The sequence below is a fragment of the Lepidochelys kempii genome, chromosome 3, assembly GCF_965140285.1.
Source record: "Lepidochelys kempii isolate rLepKem1 chromosome 3, rLepKem1.hap1, whole genome shotgun sequence".
In the NCBI taxonomy this organism is placed as follows: Eukaryota; Metazoa; Chordata; order Testudines; family Cheloniidae; genus Lepidochelys; species Lepidochelys kempii.
Genome location: NC_136382.1, coordinates 137,270,467 through 137,286,829, shown reverse-complemented (window position 1 = coordinate 137,286,829; position 16,363 = coordinate 137,270,467). Strand labels below are relative to the sequence as shown.

General features: G+C 41.6%; 1 protein-coding gene across 1 annotated transcript in view; it reads right to left on the bottom strand.

The window, feature by feature from the left end:
- Nucleotides 1-1,616: 1,616 nt before the first annotated feature.
- Nucleotides 1,617-16,363, bottom strand: part of RYR2 (ryanodine receptor 2) — a 719,385-nt gene continuing 704,638 nt past the window's right edge. Inside the window, exons 101-104 of the mRNA XM_073338199.2 lie at nt 9,362-9,426; nt 7,836-7,936; nt 6,014-6,065; nt 1,617-2,923 (exon numbers count right to left, since the gene is read on the bottom strand). Of these exons, the coding sequence (XP_073194300.1) occupies nt 2,828-2,923; nt 6,014-6,065; nt 7,836-7,936; nt 9,362-9,426 (314 nt within the window). The 3' untranslated portion in view covers nt 1,617-2,827. The remainder of the gene's footprint in view (nt 2,924-6,013; nt 6,066-7,835; nt 7,937-9,361; nt 9,427-16,363) is intronic.

The following is a 16,363-nucleotide window of genomic DNA, read 5'->3' as shown; positions in this document are numbered from 1 at the left end:
GCTATTAGTTATGCTGAATTCCTTTTTTACAACATCTCATTTCAGAAGCTTGCCAACAAAAATCTCAGGAAATCAGTTTAATCAGTGAGAAATAGTTTGTTAAAAGCTATAACATTTAAAGATTTCCCATCCTTTTTGCATGAATCCAAAATGCAGTACTTGAATAGCTTTCCTCCCTTTTCAGTATCTGACAGATTTGTTTGAAGGATTTCATATTTGAAGAACTGAATATCACCATTAGAATTAGAGTGAGTTACTGAAAATTCACAATTTAATAAGAAAAACATAACACTCTCATTACATGTGTTTCCATTTTCAACTTTTTGGAGTTTTCTTATGAATTTTATGTTTTGAATACCGAATCCAGGTCCCTGTAGCAAAGTGTGGGCTTGTATCTCAGTGGAGGGAGCAGGGGATGCAAAGTAGAAGACATTCACACCCATGTTCCACAGTCACTCCATGAAGCATACCTCCACCCACTTCCAACAATGCCAGCCAAATCTTGCTCATGTGAATGAACCTGTTATCAGCTGGGAGGAGGCATATGTCCCTGTGAATGGGGGGTGGGTGGCTGGGCAGATTTACTCAGTAGGTGCAGATGTATATAATGAAATGTTAAGCAGGGGGAAGGATAGCTCAGTGGTTTGAGCATTGGCCTGCTAAACCCAGGGTTGTGAGTTCAATCCTTGCAGGGGCCATTTAGTGATCTGGGACAAAAATTGGGGATTGGTCCTGCTTTGAGCAGGTGGTTGGACTAGATGACCTCCTGAGGTCCCTTCCAAGCCTGACATTCTATGAGTATATGCTGGATCTGTCCCACCACCAAAGATTGGCCCATTGTACTTTAACCTGGTTTCACACACATTGGGTGCTACAGAGACTTGGGCTCAAACAGTAGAGAATGCAGCAGCAGCTTTCTGATGTGGAAGGTCGAGATTAAGGAGATATCCCTCTTCTATTCATATAATCTGTCTGCAAAGTCCATATTCTTCCTTCTGAATTTAGTTTTTGAAACAAGTACTTCATTGATCTTTAAAACTAAGTCAACACCATCAGCCTGGCTCTCAGGAGCAAAATCTATAACAAACCATTACATGTACATATGTGAGAAGGAAAACCTCTTCTGCTAACATCTCAGGAGGACAGTGAATAAGAAAACAAATCAATTCCTGGCAGCTGTTTCCTATTTTTATAATCATAATTATAAACCAAAATCCTGGGTTCGAAGAGCCCCGGAATGTTAGGGTATTTGAAATCTGAACCCTGCTCTGCATCCACATTTCAAAATGACACCTGTATTTCTAGTCAGCTGAACTGAAAGCTTACATCTGAACAGTCCTGAAGGTTGGGAGGGATTGAAATATGTTTTTTGTGGCTTCTTTTCAACATCATATTCATACCAATTACTTCCCATTTCTCTTAGCTACAACTGAGTGCTAGTGAAGATACTAATTTGCCTTTATGACCGGATGAAGTTGTGGGCTAGGAGTGAAAAAGATGCAAAGTGGGATCACCACAAAGCACAGGAGAACAGTAATTTCAGCAGAAAGATGGCAGAGTGATCCTGATTGTTAAATCTGGTGTTAACTAGCAAACTCAATAAGAAAAGGCTCAAATGTTAGCAAAACCACCTTGCTTCCATTCTGAATTTCTCTTTTTATTTGTAAAGACTGTCATTACAATTGAAAAGGACTCAAAATGGACTGATGTACACATCATTGGTGCTTCATGATGGACCTGATGGACTCCCTGAATGGATATTGCTTCAGCTTTGATTTTAAAAAATGATCTAACAAGAAAATCTTTAACTCCACTATTGATCACAGGTGGCAAAAATGAAAGAAAGAGAAAAAGAAATTAAACCAAAACTACCGTTAAGTTCATAACATATACATTGTTGGCTGATGACACTGGTTCCAAATGTACAATAAAGCCCACAACACTTTATTACTATGAGTATGATTATTGTGATTGTTTTTCTCATGTTGATCAACTTGCTTTTGAAGGTTGTTGTTTTTGTTTCTTGGTTTTAAACTTGCATAATAAACATGCAATGAAATATTTCTTTTTAAAGTGTTTTTCAGACTTTCTGTTTTCATACAAAGATTTCATAAAGTTGCAGTGTTGCATCAGAGCATTACCAAAATAAGAGCAAGAGCAAAAGAGGAAGGTAAATGTGAATTTAGCTTGATGAGAATAACCTACTCTTGTCCTGAGACACGCCACTGTCTTATTAAAAAGGTGTGCACAGTCAAACCCCGCCCCCCACAACCTCACCAAAACACAAAATAAATATTAACTGGGAAGAAAGGGAGGGCACAAAGAAAAGATAAGATGTCGTCATGCACTCATCTTCTGCATAGCTCAACCCACATATAGTAAGGCACTATTTCCCCACAACTTAGTGTCCAAAACAATCCTTTACAGTGCTTTGTGAACTATATAGTTTCTTCCAGGATGATGAAATAAATAGATTGAATAAATGTCACTACCACATTATCCCACGTGTATTCTCAGAGTCAAGGGATTCATCTGGCAGTCTCATAAAATAATTGCCTCTTTGTGTGCGTGCATGTTATGTATGTGGATTTATGTGTGGGTGTATGTTTTTCCCCCCCATGAGTTGCTGTTTTAAGTTTTCTTTGTTCTTTGCTCCATTGTTCTCAAAGCAAATAAACAGGAAAAAAAACCCAGCAAAGTCAGGTAATCAGAAACACAGCTTTGGTGCTCCAAAAAGCACACAGCTTTGGAGAATCGAGAAATCAGTTATTCCCTAAAGAGCTGGGAAATGGATGGACATATTTTCAGTGGTGATCCTCATTCGTATTTAGTTGAGCTGGTCTTCATACTGTTTTCGGAAGCAGTCACCAGCAGGGAAAAACTCCCAGCACCGTTCTTGATACATTTTCCATACATAGGATTCCTGCAAGACACAGGAGATTTAAATAATTAATCTGATTCAGTGAGAGTACATTAGCCACCCATCTTTCAAAAAAGTCTACACGCTGCTCTAAATTTTCTGATTCAATTCAAAATTGATCTGCTGTATTTGAACCTACATGTGATGGAACACAGTAACAACTGAGTTCATTTTAGTTTAGGCTTTTGGATTTCTATCTCCTGGATGAAAGTATTATAGAAACACATATATGTTAGGCTAGGGAGTAGTTTAAAGAGACTCTTGAAGAGCTCAAGAATTTTGACCTTTCTGGTGAAATAAAAAATAGAGACAAAACAATTAGTTTTGCTCTTTTATGTCCAGGAGCAACTTGAAGCTCAAATACAGTTGCCTGCAATACCAAACTGTAGCTAAGGATTAGTGTTTTAATGATCCTTAACGGAACCCCAGCTGAATTTCTACATCAGCATTTCCAACATGCCTGTGTACAATGTATAAAATAATACAATGGCTTTAACGATATCAGTTTCTGGTAGAATCCATAAATGGGAGCAGTTCCCCCTAACTATAGGTTTTATCCCCACCTGTTTTAACATATAGTTCACTGTCCAAGGGCTCTAGTCTTGTCCTGATGTATAGCGCTTATGCCAAATATTTCCCTACATTCATTGAATCTGGTGTATTCCACATTTTAAGGGTGACTCTTCAACTTTCGAATAATACAGTAAAAACAAAACAAGATAGCATTTTATTGTAGCAAATACCAGAGCCAGGAGGATTCAGTTGATTAGATAGCTCAGAGGCCTCTCTCATTCCCCACCTCTAAATGAAAGCATCGTATAACTAACCAGACTGGAGTGATTATTGGTAGTCACTGTCTGGACTCAGTGTATACAGTGGGTCAAAACACACAATATGTAACATCAAACAATGATGATCAAACAATGCAGCAGTATTTTTCCATAACAAATATTATCAATTTACAAAACAGAGGTAAACATCCTAGTCTAGTTTAACATGTCATTGTCCAAGGACAAAACACATATTCAGAAATAGTAAAACAAGTTTATAAAATGTGCACCCAGTCAAGACTGACAGGCTGTATATAGACAGAACATGATAATAGTAGTTCAGTATATTTGTCAGATTTCAAAGAGAACAGCTTGAACAAACAGAGCAAAAATGTGCTGTATCCCTGTGGTGTACTGCAATTTGTTGCTCTGACAGCAATCTGTGTGTGTGTAGGACCTGCAACTACCAACCACTTTACCGATCACTCTTACACAGCTCTCAGTGGGAATTTCAGCTGTCTGAGCATGTCTGGCACACTTTTTTCCTGTTGACAATTGTAGCTACAAGAGGCTTCAGGAAGTGTCAAAAGGTTTGGAAGAACATTTCGAAGAGCAGTGAAGGCAAGAAAAAAAAAATCTTGGTAAAATAAATCTTTGGGGCTTCATCTTCCAAAGGGTTTACCTTTTATCTGCACCCAAAAAAGCATGTAGGCACCTACATCTGGACTCAAAATGTGAATGTTTGTATAGAAAGCAGATCTTTACATTCCAGTTTATACAATTCATGCACATAGATGCGCATTCAAAAAAGGAAAATGTGGCCTGTGAAGCAGGCCTAACAAGCATCCTTGCCAAAAATATGGCTTAATTTTGGTTGCCCTTGTGGAGGTGTAAAAGGAACGAGGGCGAGGAAAGTCTCTTCTCATCATGTGCACCTGTGCAAGATGCAACCCATGTCACAATGTTTGTCGATTTTGAACGCAAGGAAGCATTAGTGCCAACAGTGTTTCACGTAACAGGGGTGTTGTGAGGAATAATACATGCATGACTACTACAGTGAGGTGAGCTTTATAGGTATGTAGCTGGATAGGAAGACAACCCAAAGAGGGCATAGGCAGGGCTCCACCTCACAGTAGTGCAGCTGGTCAGCACTGTGGGAGAACCTATGATACACTTCCCAAAAAGAGAAGTAGGAGGAGGCTCTGAGTACACTCGCCTCAGAGGACATTCTCTCTGGCCACATCCCTCTGGTATGGTGTATCTGCTCACCATCCATGGCTGTGCCATCTAAAGCCCCTGCAGAGTCCACTGAAATTAACAAAAAATAAACGAGAGTCCGCCATTCTCATCTGTTCAAGAGTGATTTGGAGGTGGTGTGCAGCAGTGTACAGTGTCTCTGCACGGCCCCTGTGCTGGATTGTTCCTTGGGTGAGCCAGCCCTATTCTGCATGGTGGTGTTAGGGGGGAAGGGAATGGATCCACAGTCCTGCCTCCTTGCTCTCCAGGTTGGGGAGACAGAAAGTGAGCATAGGGACTAATAGGCTGAGCTGAGCAAGTGGTTAGAATTTCATTTTGGATAAAATGTTGTGAAATTTAAGAAGCTTTAGTTTTATTTGTTCTTCTCTTAAATGAATGTCACCTGCCTGAATTTCATGTGTATCTGGGTTGTGTGTCATTAATGGACACACTGTTACACATTGTACATGATGAGCAAATTATCCTTCCCTTGCCAAATTTGTGAATGCTTATTCCAATCTAAAAGTTAGAATCCAGTTTGTTATCCTCATTAAAAGGTGCCAGCCTCACTATGATTGTCCTTATGTCTAATAAGCCTGTCTCTTATGGAAATCACCAGCTTTCAATATTGCTTATACAATACCATGAGAGACAATGGTATTTTACAGAGAAGGATGGCACTGTCCTGGCTTTGAAAAGAATACAATATAAATTACAAATGACCAAGTAAGTAATAACAATAACAAAGGAAGCAAGGAAGATAGTCAATAGGAAAAAGTCTAGTGACTCGTTATTTTAATGGGATGTACGTATCTTGTTAGTTGCAATTTTTCTTTCCTGCTTATTTTGGGGAGAAAAGTTTTAAGGGTACCAGAACAGGTGCAAAGGTGCTGAAGAGGAGGTTAACAATGAAACTCTGGCCAAAATAAATGAGTTTTAAGGAACGTTTTGAATGAGGTCACTTGTTCCACAGGGAGAGCTTCACACGATTGGTAAGAATTCTCATCTAGTTGTGCCATAGTGAACATTCCTGACTTTTATCACTAGCACGTTTTAAATAGTACTGGAGTAAACAGTGCTCACTTACCTGCCCTGTATGCTCTGTTTCATCTTTGTTAATGAGATACATCAGAAAAAATCTACAGACAAAGGTATTTTCATCAGAAACAAGCACAGGGAAAGATCAGAAAACCAAGGTCAAATACAGATGGATGTTTACCATTATATTTTATAGAATAAGAATAATTCTGTTAATGGATATACAATATACGCATGCCATTTAGAATTTTAGATATGTATTAAACCACATACAATCTCAACACTTCTGAGGTTCACTCATCATTCATTTTTACAAGCTGATTACAATTAATAATGGATGACCCTCAAAAGAGTAAGAGATTCAGGTTTGGTTTACTATAACCATACAGCAGTTATGATGCTTAGATGAAGCTTTCCCAATGCTTCTAATATGAAAATTATTACTGCATTTTCTTGTCCCAGACCAGGGAATTAGGGCCTTACTGTACACACTTATGCTGGTGAATAGTCAAGCATTATTCAAGATGATTAAGGGTTTCAGAATCAGTTTATTAAACAGTTTATTAAAGAGGGTGCTTTATTAGACCTTGTGGTTCAAACTAGTCAATACAGATAAAAATCTGACAGCAGAATATAACCCTGTGGTTTTATTAATACTCTAGGCTTGATGCTTTGGCATATTTACACACAAGTTGATGATCTCATTTTTATATTAAATCCATTTCTCTAGACATGACATCTCTCTCTCTAAAATATAAACAAAGCACGACCACTAATTTTGGGTGCCCAATTTGAGGTACCTAGGACCTGATTTTTCAGAGTACTTAGCATTAGATAGAACTTTATATATTTAAATGCAGCTTCCATTGACTTTAGTTGCAGCTGTAAGAACCAAGCACTTCTGTCTCAAGTTGGGTATCCAGACATAGGCGCCGACTCTGTGGGTGCTGCGGGGCTGGAGCACTCACAGGGAAAACTTAGCGGGTGTTCTGCCCCCACCGGCAGCCAAGCTCCCCCCGCCCCCACCCCCTCCTTCTCCAAGCACACCGCATCCCTGCTCCTCCCTCTCCCAGCACTTCCCGCCCACTGCCTAACAGCTGTTTGGCAGCGCTTAGGACTTTCCAGGAGGGAGGGGGAGTGGGGATGCGGCACGCTAGGGGGAGGAGGCGGTAAAAAGGTGGGGCAGGGACTTGTGGGAAGCGGGTGGAATTGGGCCGGGGCGAGAGTGGTGCAGGGGCAGCCAGGGGCAGGGACAAGCACCCTCCGGGCAGAGGAGAAGTTGGTGCCTCTGCATCCAGATAATCAACAATACACAATTAGTGACCACTTGTGAAAAAATTAGTTCAAATGGCTTGATTAGCACCACACAGGAACTCTATAGCATAGACAGTGATAGAATCCAGTTCTCCAGGGCTGCATTCCCTGCCTTAACTGTGAGGCTGTCCTGTTTATTCTAGCTGTTCCCTGCTTCATTTGCTATACACCTTCCAGTTTCTGCAACAAGTAACAGTTTCTTTCACTACACAGTGCTAATTCATTCCCAGAGCAGGGCTCATCCTGTGCACTGAATGAGATAGAGGGCCCATGGAATAAATACTGTGCAATCATGCAATTAAAGACTGCATCATAATACATATGCATAGTGGGGCTGAATTAAGGTTGCACAGGCAACCTTTAAACTGGCATTTCCTATCACAATGAGAAAAATGGAAAGGAATCTTTCTCTGTATCTCTCTTGTTCACTCATACAGCATGAGTGCATATAAAATCTATACAGTGGTCTTTCTCCCTTATTTTGTGGGACTGATTAGTTAGTTGCAAGGGCTGATGGAAGTAATGAGTTATCGAAGAGTTCGTAGTTCTGTACTTACAGATAATTGGCCAAGTTGTGCTCCTGCAGGGTGTGTGTTTCAAAGCCATGGGGCACTGTGTCAAAGTAGTCATTGCCTATCCCACAGACAAAGCATTTGGTCTAAAAAAAAATCCAGAAAATATACACGTTGTTGAAACGCTCTATAAGAGTGCTAGCTTCTTTGGAAAAAATACCCAATAAGCACACAACAATTTATTTGGAAATTCTGAAACATGAAGTATAATGTGTGCTTAATAAAGACTTTTGCTTTAAGGACTCAGCCTGAGCCTCAGCCAAGCACATGAACAGAAATGTAATTGCTGTCACAATCACTTCTTGATGTTTGGTAAAAAATCTTTGGCATCAACAACTGAATGGGAATAGATTGGGAGAAAGGATGGCATGAATTAATCAAGGCTGAAAAGCAATTTTTCCTTCTTATTCTCTCCAGGCTACCTAAACGAATATAAGAGTCACTGTAGTCCACAGCAATCTTTACCTCAAAGGCAGTTATGTTTACCCAGCTGAAACTGAATACACCCTCAGTTGAGATTACAGAACACAGCAGGTACCTGATACCCTTCTGGACTCTGACAGTCAGATTTTAACAAGAAAATGGGAACTCTGCAGGAACAGAATACTTTCACTTAGGATATCCAAAGAAAATACACAAGTGAGATTAACCATAACAGGGGACTGGACAAGGTGACCGCTTCCAGTCCTATGGTTCGTAACCTGGTTTCATTAATGCTGAACATTGGGAACCTCCAAGCTAAACTCAAAAGGCCTTCACCAACCACTGAGGTTAGTTTTGTTCTATTCAGGCACAGCTGACAAAGTTAAAATAAAATAAAATCCTTAGCATTAACATAAAAAGACACATGAAAATAAATTGGTAAGGGTTTTGGTTAGTTTTGTTAGTTTATCACCTATAAAGAGCCAGACGTACCAAAGAGCCAACTGAAATTGCAGGTAGTGGACAAATAGGTCTAAATTTGTCCAGAGCAGAATATCAGTTTTGATGAACTGTGACTGTGTCCTGTGTGATTCTAACTAGTAGTGCCAAAGTGCAGTCAAAGATCTCTCTCTCTACTGTACCCCTTTCACAGTCAGAAATGGGCAACAGTGAACACTATTCTGTAACCTGGCTGTTAGCAGAGCACATTGATTAAAAGGAATGGTACTAAGACTCTTCTACTGAATGCTACAGAATTGTTTATGTAGGCTTGTATATGATATAGTAATATCTTTGCTCTAAGTCCATATTTGAAAAGTCAATCCGTCGAAAAGTCAGCCATGGAAAGTCATCTCAGCAGACCAGACTCTCAGTTTTATTTGTGTGACTTCAGTATAGTTTCCCTTAGGTGTAACGGAGGGCAGAATCTTGGCCAGCATGCTGTTTGATACCGAACCCTTTGCATACTGCATACTTTCCTGTCAGTTTAAAATTACTCTCTGCATTTGGATAACGAATGGACATTCCAGCAACCAGCACTTTATTTAAGTATGCTATGGTGCAGCAACTAGGAGCTTATAATTTCTTACCTCCATGTCTTCTTTAACTTGTTCTTGTTGGTCTCTTAATTCTCCAAAAGCATCAATAATTAAACCTGGTGTTTAAATAAAAATGATACTTAACATTCAAGAGTACAATATGGCGAAATGTGCATACCCGTGGAAACCAAGGTTGAGCTCGGACGGAGAAAGATCAAATGGGAAGTTGTCTCCTGAAGTAGCAGAAACCTTCATATATTTTGAAAATCACTCTAGTGTCTAAATATGTGAAACAAAGCTGACTACACAAAAAGGAAATGAGTCCCTTCAACTAGGCTGGCAGAGATTTTGTAAAATACTTTTTAATTGGGTGCTATGGGACAAGTGGATTCCTGTTTTATATGTACAGCCCTAGCCTTTTCTTTTATAGAGTAGGTAAAAGGTAGACACACATTTGTAGGGTCATGGAGTCTTTATTAAAAAAAACCCCACTAAACCCACTAAGGATACTACTATATACTTAGCAGAGTTCATAGCTTTATTATATGAATACCAAATATGAGAGATGGCCAGGGGCTATGTGCATCCTGCAGCTCCTGCGCTCACTATGCTTGTCGCTTAGTAATGGAATTCCATTAACAGAGCTCCGAAGAAGTAATGGGCCATGTCTTAGAGAAACAGAAAGGGAAAAAAATCCTAGGGTCAGAGGCCTATATTATAAATACAAAGGGCCCGATTCTTCCCTCACTTGCACTGGAATAAATCAGACCAATGCCACTTAAGTTAATGGAGTTTCCTGCTGTACAATTTGTGAAAGTGAGATAAGAATTAGGCTCAGGTTTTACAGTTAAGACCTGTCAACATATATTCAGTTAGTCACAAACAGGGAAACCAAACTGGAAAAGCAAACAGCAGGAGATACACTGCTTGAGGATATCAGAACATGGAATTCTGTTTTTTACAAATGCCATTTAAAAACAAAAGTTTGCTTGAATCCTTGAGGCAACACATCAGAATTGTAAACAATTTGCCACACAGCTGAGAACCCTTATCTAAACACACCTATAAGAAACTGGGAAGTATCCTCTCAGAGCAAAACTCATCATCTAACTAAATGTTAGCTGGTACAAGGCAATCGAAGATCATTATTTATAAAAGCAGTGAAACCATCAAAGTCTTGGCTTGTGTTACTCCAAAAGGATGTATTTGTTGATTTGAATTTTTACAAACTGGAACTATAATAAAAGAATATCCTCTCCAATTCTCTGGGCATCCTTGACAATTTTGCACCACCACACCTTCTCTGGTACTTTTAGCCTGAACCAGCTAGGTTAAAATTAGCATGGGTATGCCTACACAAGCTGCAATCACACCTTGATTGCATAGACACATTGTAAACAAACAAAAATCTTTTAAATCTCCTAGAACAATACCCCAGCATCAGCATAAATACAATAAAAAATAAATAAAGTCTCCAGAGTACCAAAGCATCACAACTAGCTCTACCCAACCCTCCATCTCCTCACGGCAAAAAAGGAAAAGTGGGTCTTGCAGAGTGCTCTGAAGGCTGACAAATTCAGGTTGTTATGGACTTGAGGGAAAGCAAATTCCAAAGATCCAGAGCCCTGTCAGCCACCTCCTCTCTTATAATGATTGGGCTTATGCTCGGGCATCTCCACTGACTACCTTGGGATAGTTTGCCACTTGGAGAAAGAAAGTCTCTGAGGTAGGTAGGTCGCAGGCCACTTTGGGCTTATAGGTCAAAACCAACCATCTTAAAATCCAGTAACCAACAGTCAGCCAGTGCAGATCATGGGGTACAGGTTTCCAGCTGAGTCTCAATCTACACCCTATTCTCTCTCAAATAATGAATAAGGCAATGACATCTCCATCTGGGACAGTTTAAATGGAGATATAAAGCTACATGTCATCAGCACACTGAAGACATTGCAACCTATGCCTCCTCACTAACCTTTCCAAAGGCCTCATGTAAACAATGAACAAAAGAGCCGACAAGATGGAAACGGGGAATTTCCCATTGGAGAATGCCCTCAGGCAAAGAATTGTCCAACATGTATGAGCAAATCAACCTGACAAAATGACAGATAGCACTATACTATGTAGCCTTAATTGCAACATCCCGCCTCCCAGAACCCAACTATTTTGGTTGTATGGCAAATCCTTCAACTAATGATCTCAGTACGTTCATTCTAACAGGCACGCATGTTCATCTCTTCCCATCTGATATTGCTTTTTTAAAAGGTAAGCTTAGCCTTCACAAGAGACAATGGTGAAAAAACAGTTACCTACCCATAACTGCTGTTCTCCAAGATGTGATGCAGATGTGTATTCTACTTAGGTGTGTGCACACCCAGTGCAGCAGAGCCAGAGAACTTTGCCTGGCACTCATGACCTGTCCCCTTAGCCCTTCGTCTGGCCATATGAGTGGCCTGACCCTCTCAATTCCTTCACACTAAACGTCAGAACTACAGACTCCGATGCAGAGGGGATAGAAGGTGGATTGTGGAATACATGTCTGTGCCACATCTTGAAAAACAACAGTTACAAGTAGGTAGCCTTTTTTTCTTCTTCAAGCAGATGCAGCCATGTAATTCCAGTTAGGTAATTTACACACACTACTTGTAGGAGGTGGGGCTCTGATTCTCTTTTAACAAGGGCTGCAGGACTGCCTTCCCAAAGTTTCCATCTGATCTGGATGCAGCAGTAATGGCACAGTGGCTTTTAAAAGTACATACAGAAGACCAAGTGGCAGCCCTGCAAATGTCCAATATTGAAATGCCATTGATATTCCCTGGGCTCTTGTGGAATGAGTAGACATAGTCTGGGCTACTTCGTATGTTGTCAGGAAACAAGAATGTATCCACCTGGAGCTCATCTGTGAAGAAACTATGTGACCCTTCATTCAGTCTGCATATGAAACAAATGAGATGAGAAACAGAAATGTTTGGTTTTACCCAGATAAAAAGCTAAATATCGCCTGACATCCCGTGTGTGAGATGTTGTTCCTCTGGGGCTGAATGGGGCTTAGGGACGAACACTGGTAAATATAAGCTCGGTTCAACTGAAACTGGGAAACCACCTTGGATGAAAACTTAGGATGCAGCATCAGGGTTACTTTGTCTTTAGAAAACTGCATGTAAGGGTGCTCCATTGTCAAAGCCTGCAACTCACGCACCCTCCTTGCAGACGTTATCGCTACAAGGAAGGCAGTTTTCTGACACAAAGGGAGAAAGAAGAAGTTGCCAAAGGCTTGACAGGAGGTCTCATAAGGGCCGCTAAGACAGTATTAAGGCCCCATGCAAAGGAATCATTCTTTAAATAGTGGGTAGAGACAAGTGATTCCTTTCAAGAATCTCACTGCCATGGGGTTTGGAAACACTGACTTCCCATGGATTGACAGATAAAACACTGAAATTGCTGCCAGGTGGGCTCTCAATGAACTAAGTGCAAGACCAGAAGACTGAAGATGTAACAGGTACTCCAAGGTTTCCTGGATACAATCCAACTTCAGTTCAACTCCCTAGGCTCATGATCATACCAAAAACCGCTTCCAATTGGCTGAATAGGTCACTCTGGTGGAGGGCTTCTTACTAGTTAGCAAGACTTGCCTGACTGCTCTGAAGATAGTTCTTCCTCCTCGTTAACCATGCAGCATCCACTCTGTGAGATGCAGGGAGCTGAGCATTGGGTGCAAAATCTGACTGTGCTGCAGAGTCCGGAGGTTGGAAAGAAGGGATATAGGAGGCTAAACTAATGATGCAATATTGTCTCGGTCATGCTAGAGCAATGATAAAGAGCTTGGTGTGGTCCAATTTCATCTTGAGAATGACCCATGGGATGATCAGGATTGAAGAAAAAGTATATAGGGGTGCTGATTCCCAGCTCAGGTGAAAAATATTGGTCAAGGAGCCCAGACTGAAACCCCCTCAGGAGCAAAAGAGCTAGCATTTCTTATTGTTTCTTGTGGCAAACAGGTAGATTGTCAGAATGCCCCAAACTGCAAAAACGAACCACCTGATGCTGGGGTTCAGAGACCATTTGCGCTTCAGTGAGAAATCTCTGCCTAGGTGATCTGCCGGGTGATCCCAGGTAAGTGGTCAGCAACGGGAGTAATGTTTCCTCAGTGAAAAACTGCCAGAGTTTGATGACCTCCTGACACAGCATGTTGGAGTGTTCTCCCCCCGTCTTGTCACATAATACATTGCAGTGGTATTGTTGGCAAGGATGTGCACCACCCAGTCCCTGATGAGATCTTGAAGAGCCTGTAGATGGCATGTAGCTCCAGGACATTGCAGATGGCATGAAGTTCCAGGACATAGATATGCCGAAAAGCTTCCTGTTGTGACCACTGCCCTTGAACTTTCCAAGATGAACTCCCCAACGTATTAAGGAGGCATTGGTGACAACAGTCTTGGTCATTGGGGACCAAGCGAAGGGAATGCCCTGGCACACATTGCCCTGAACCACCCACTATCATAAGACATCTGCCGATCCTGGATCAAGTCAGACTAGTCTGTCCAAGCGATGACGATTCAGATGATAGACCAACTTCAGCCACATTTGAAGAGAGTGAAAGTGCATTCTGGCAAATTGGACTACCTGTGTGCATGCAACCAGATGACCTAGTAACCTCAGGCATGCATGGGCTGAGGTTGAGGGTTGAGACTGCAGTTTCAGACATAGGTGGCAAATAGTGTAGAATTAGTCAGTCAGCAGAAATGCTCTTGAACTTGCAGAGTCTACCAGGGTCCCAAAGAACTCAATTCTTTGAGTTGGAACCAATGTTAATTACCCATTGTTTAGGATGAAACATAGACAATCAAGAAAATGTAGCATGAAGCGAACATGAGAGAGGATTTCTTCCCTGGACCTGCTCTCAGGAATTAATAGTTCATATGTGGGAAGATATGAATGCCCTCTTCCTGAGATATGTTGTCACTACAATCATGTATTTAATAAAAATCCAGGGAGTAGAGGACAGACCAAAAGGGAGCGTGGTGTACTTACAATGACAGTTTGCCATGACAAACTGGAGAAACCTCCTGTGACTCAGAAGAATTGCTACATGGAAATAAGCATTCAGAAGGTCTAGAACAGCAAACCAGTCATTATGATTTAAGGCAGGGAAGATAGTTGATAGGGTAACCACACAGAATCTCACATATCTGATGCATTTGTAGAGATCATGGAGGTCAAGGATAGGTCTCAACCCTCCTTTGGGCTTGGGGATCAGGAAACATCAGGACTAGAATCTCTGTCCCCGATGCTGTAGGGGGATCTGTTCTACAGCTCCATGCACCAGAAGAGACTGGACCTGCTTGAGGACCAGTGTCTTCTGAGAGGTGTCCCTGAAGAAGGATGGATTACGGGGTGGGGAGGAGGGATGGAGAGGAACTATATGGCATATCCCAACCTGATGGCGCTTAGGACCCAGATGTCTGTGGTATTCGAGTCCTAATATGGGACCAGCATTGGGAATGAAGAGGAACTGAGGATCAGCACGGGTGGTATTGAATGAGACACACTCCCATTTGGTACTGAGGCTAAGTTGGTATGAAGTTCAATGAAGGGATCTGCCACCAAGACAATGATGGTGCTGAAGTATGCATCAGTGTCTACAGGGCCTTCAGTGCCAGGCCCAGTGTTGGCCTCCATTAAACGATCTGAGGCCTGGGCAGCTCTGTGACACAGCCAGGAGATGCCAAGAGCACAACAGAGGATGAGGCAGTAGAAGTGATGGCACCAGAGCGCTCATGAATCAGTGGAGAGTCTGGGATTGAGAGCAAAGCAGGTCTGATGCCACCCAGTATGCTGCTCGCATGGAAACAGTCACTGCTAGTATCAACATCATGGATACTGCACTCAACAGATGCCCCATGGCCGAAACCAGAGTTGATGGTACAGGCTCTCACTGATTTCAGTCCAATACCAGGGAGAAGTTGGATAGACCTGCTCCATTCCACATGCCAGAGGGAGTATGGTGCAGGTCATCACTCCTCTTAGGAAATGAGGAGGAGTCTCCCCAAGCCCTGGAATGATCCCAGTTCATTTTATCAGACCCCTTCCTCACTGTACCAAAGGAGAGTGAATGACCTCTCTTCCTCTTGAGGGAAGTGCCAGAGCCCGAACACGGAATGGAATCGCTTGTCAGATCCAAAAGTGACCACTTATCAGATAAAAAGATGAAGGTCTCAGAGCTGAAGCAGTCTTCACGGTCTGCTCTACCAGGTGCCAATTCAGCTGCAAGTCTCTCGCCACCAGAGTCCTTTTTGTGAATGACTTGCAGATGGATCATAACTCTCTAATAGCTTAGATATATGATTATATTATATAATATGATTATATTAGCTTTAGATAAGCTATTACCAGCAGGAAAGTGGGGTGGGGAAGAGAGAAAACCTTTTGTAGTGGTAAACACCCATTTTTTCATGGTTTGTGTGTATAAAAAGATTTTCTGTACTTTCCACAGTATGCATCCGATGAAGTGAGCTGTGGCTCACGAAAGCTTATGCTCAAATAAATTGGTTAGTCTCTAAGGTGCCACAAGTACTCCTTTTCTTTTTGCGAATACAGACTAACACAGCTGCTACTCTGAAACTCTCTAATGTTTTCTTCACTGAGACACAATAAATAGCTTGCATGGGGATCACTATTGGAGATGGTTCCCTCCCACGATGGACAATGCTTGAACCCGGCTGACGGCGCATCACAGGGCAGCTAACTACTCTAACTAAAACTTGTACTAACATGAAATTTAACCAAAGAAAAAGTTCTCAGAAATGGAGAACAAAAATCTGAGGTGAAGACACTGCAAAGAGCTCCAAATCTAGCCATGGGTAGTAAGAAGAAACTTATTGAATGGGTCAGAGGGCACTGCCCTTATATGGCCAGGGGAGGGCTAGCACTGCCAATACAGATACTGCTGGGCAAATTTCTCCAGCTCCGGTGCACTGGGTGCACCCATGCCTAAGCAGAATACACAGTTGCATCTACTCAAAGAATGTAAGTGATAGGATTCTTACTGAAAATTTG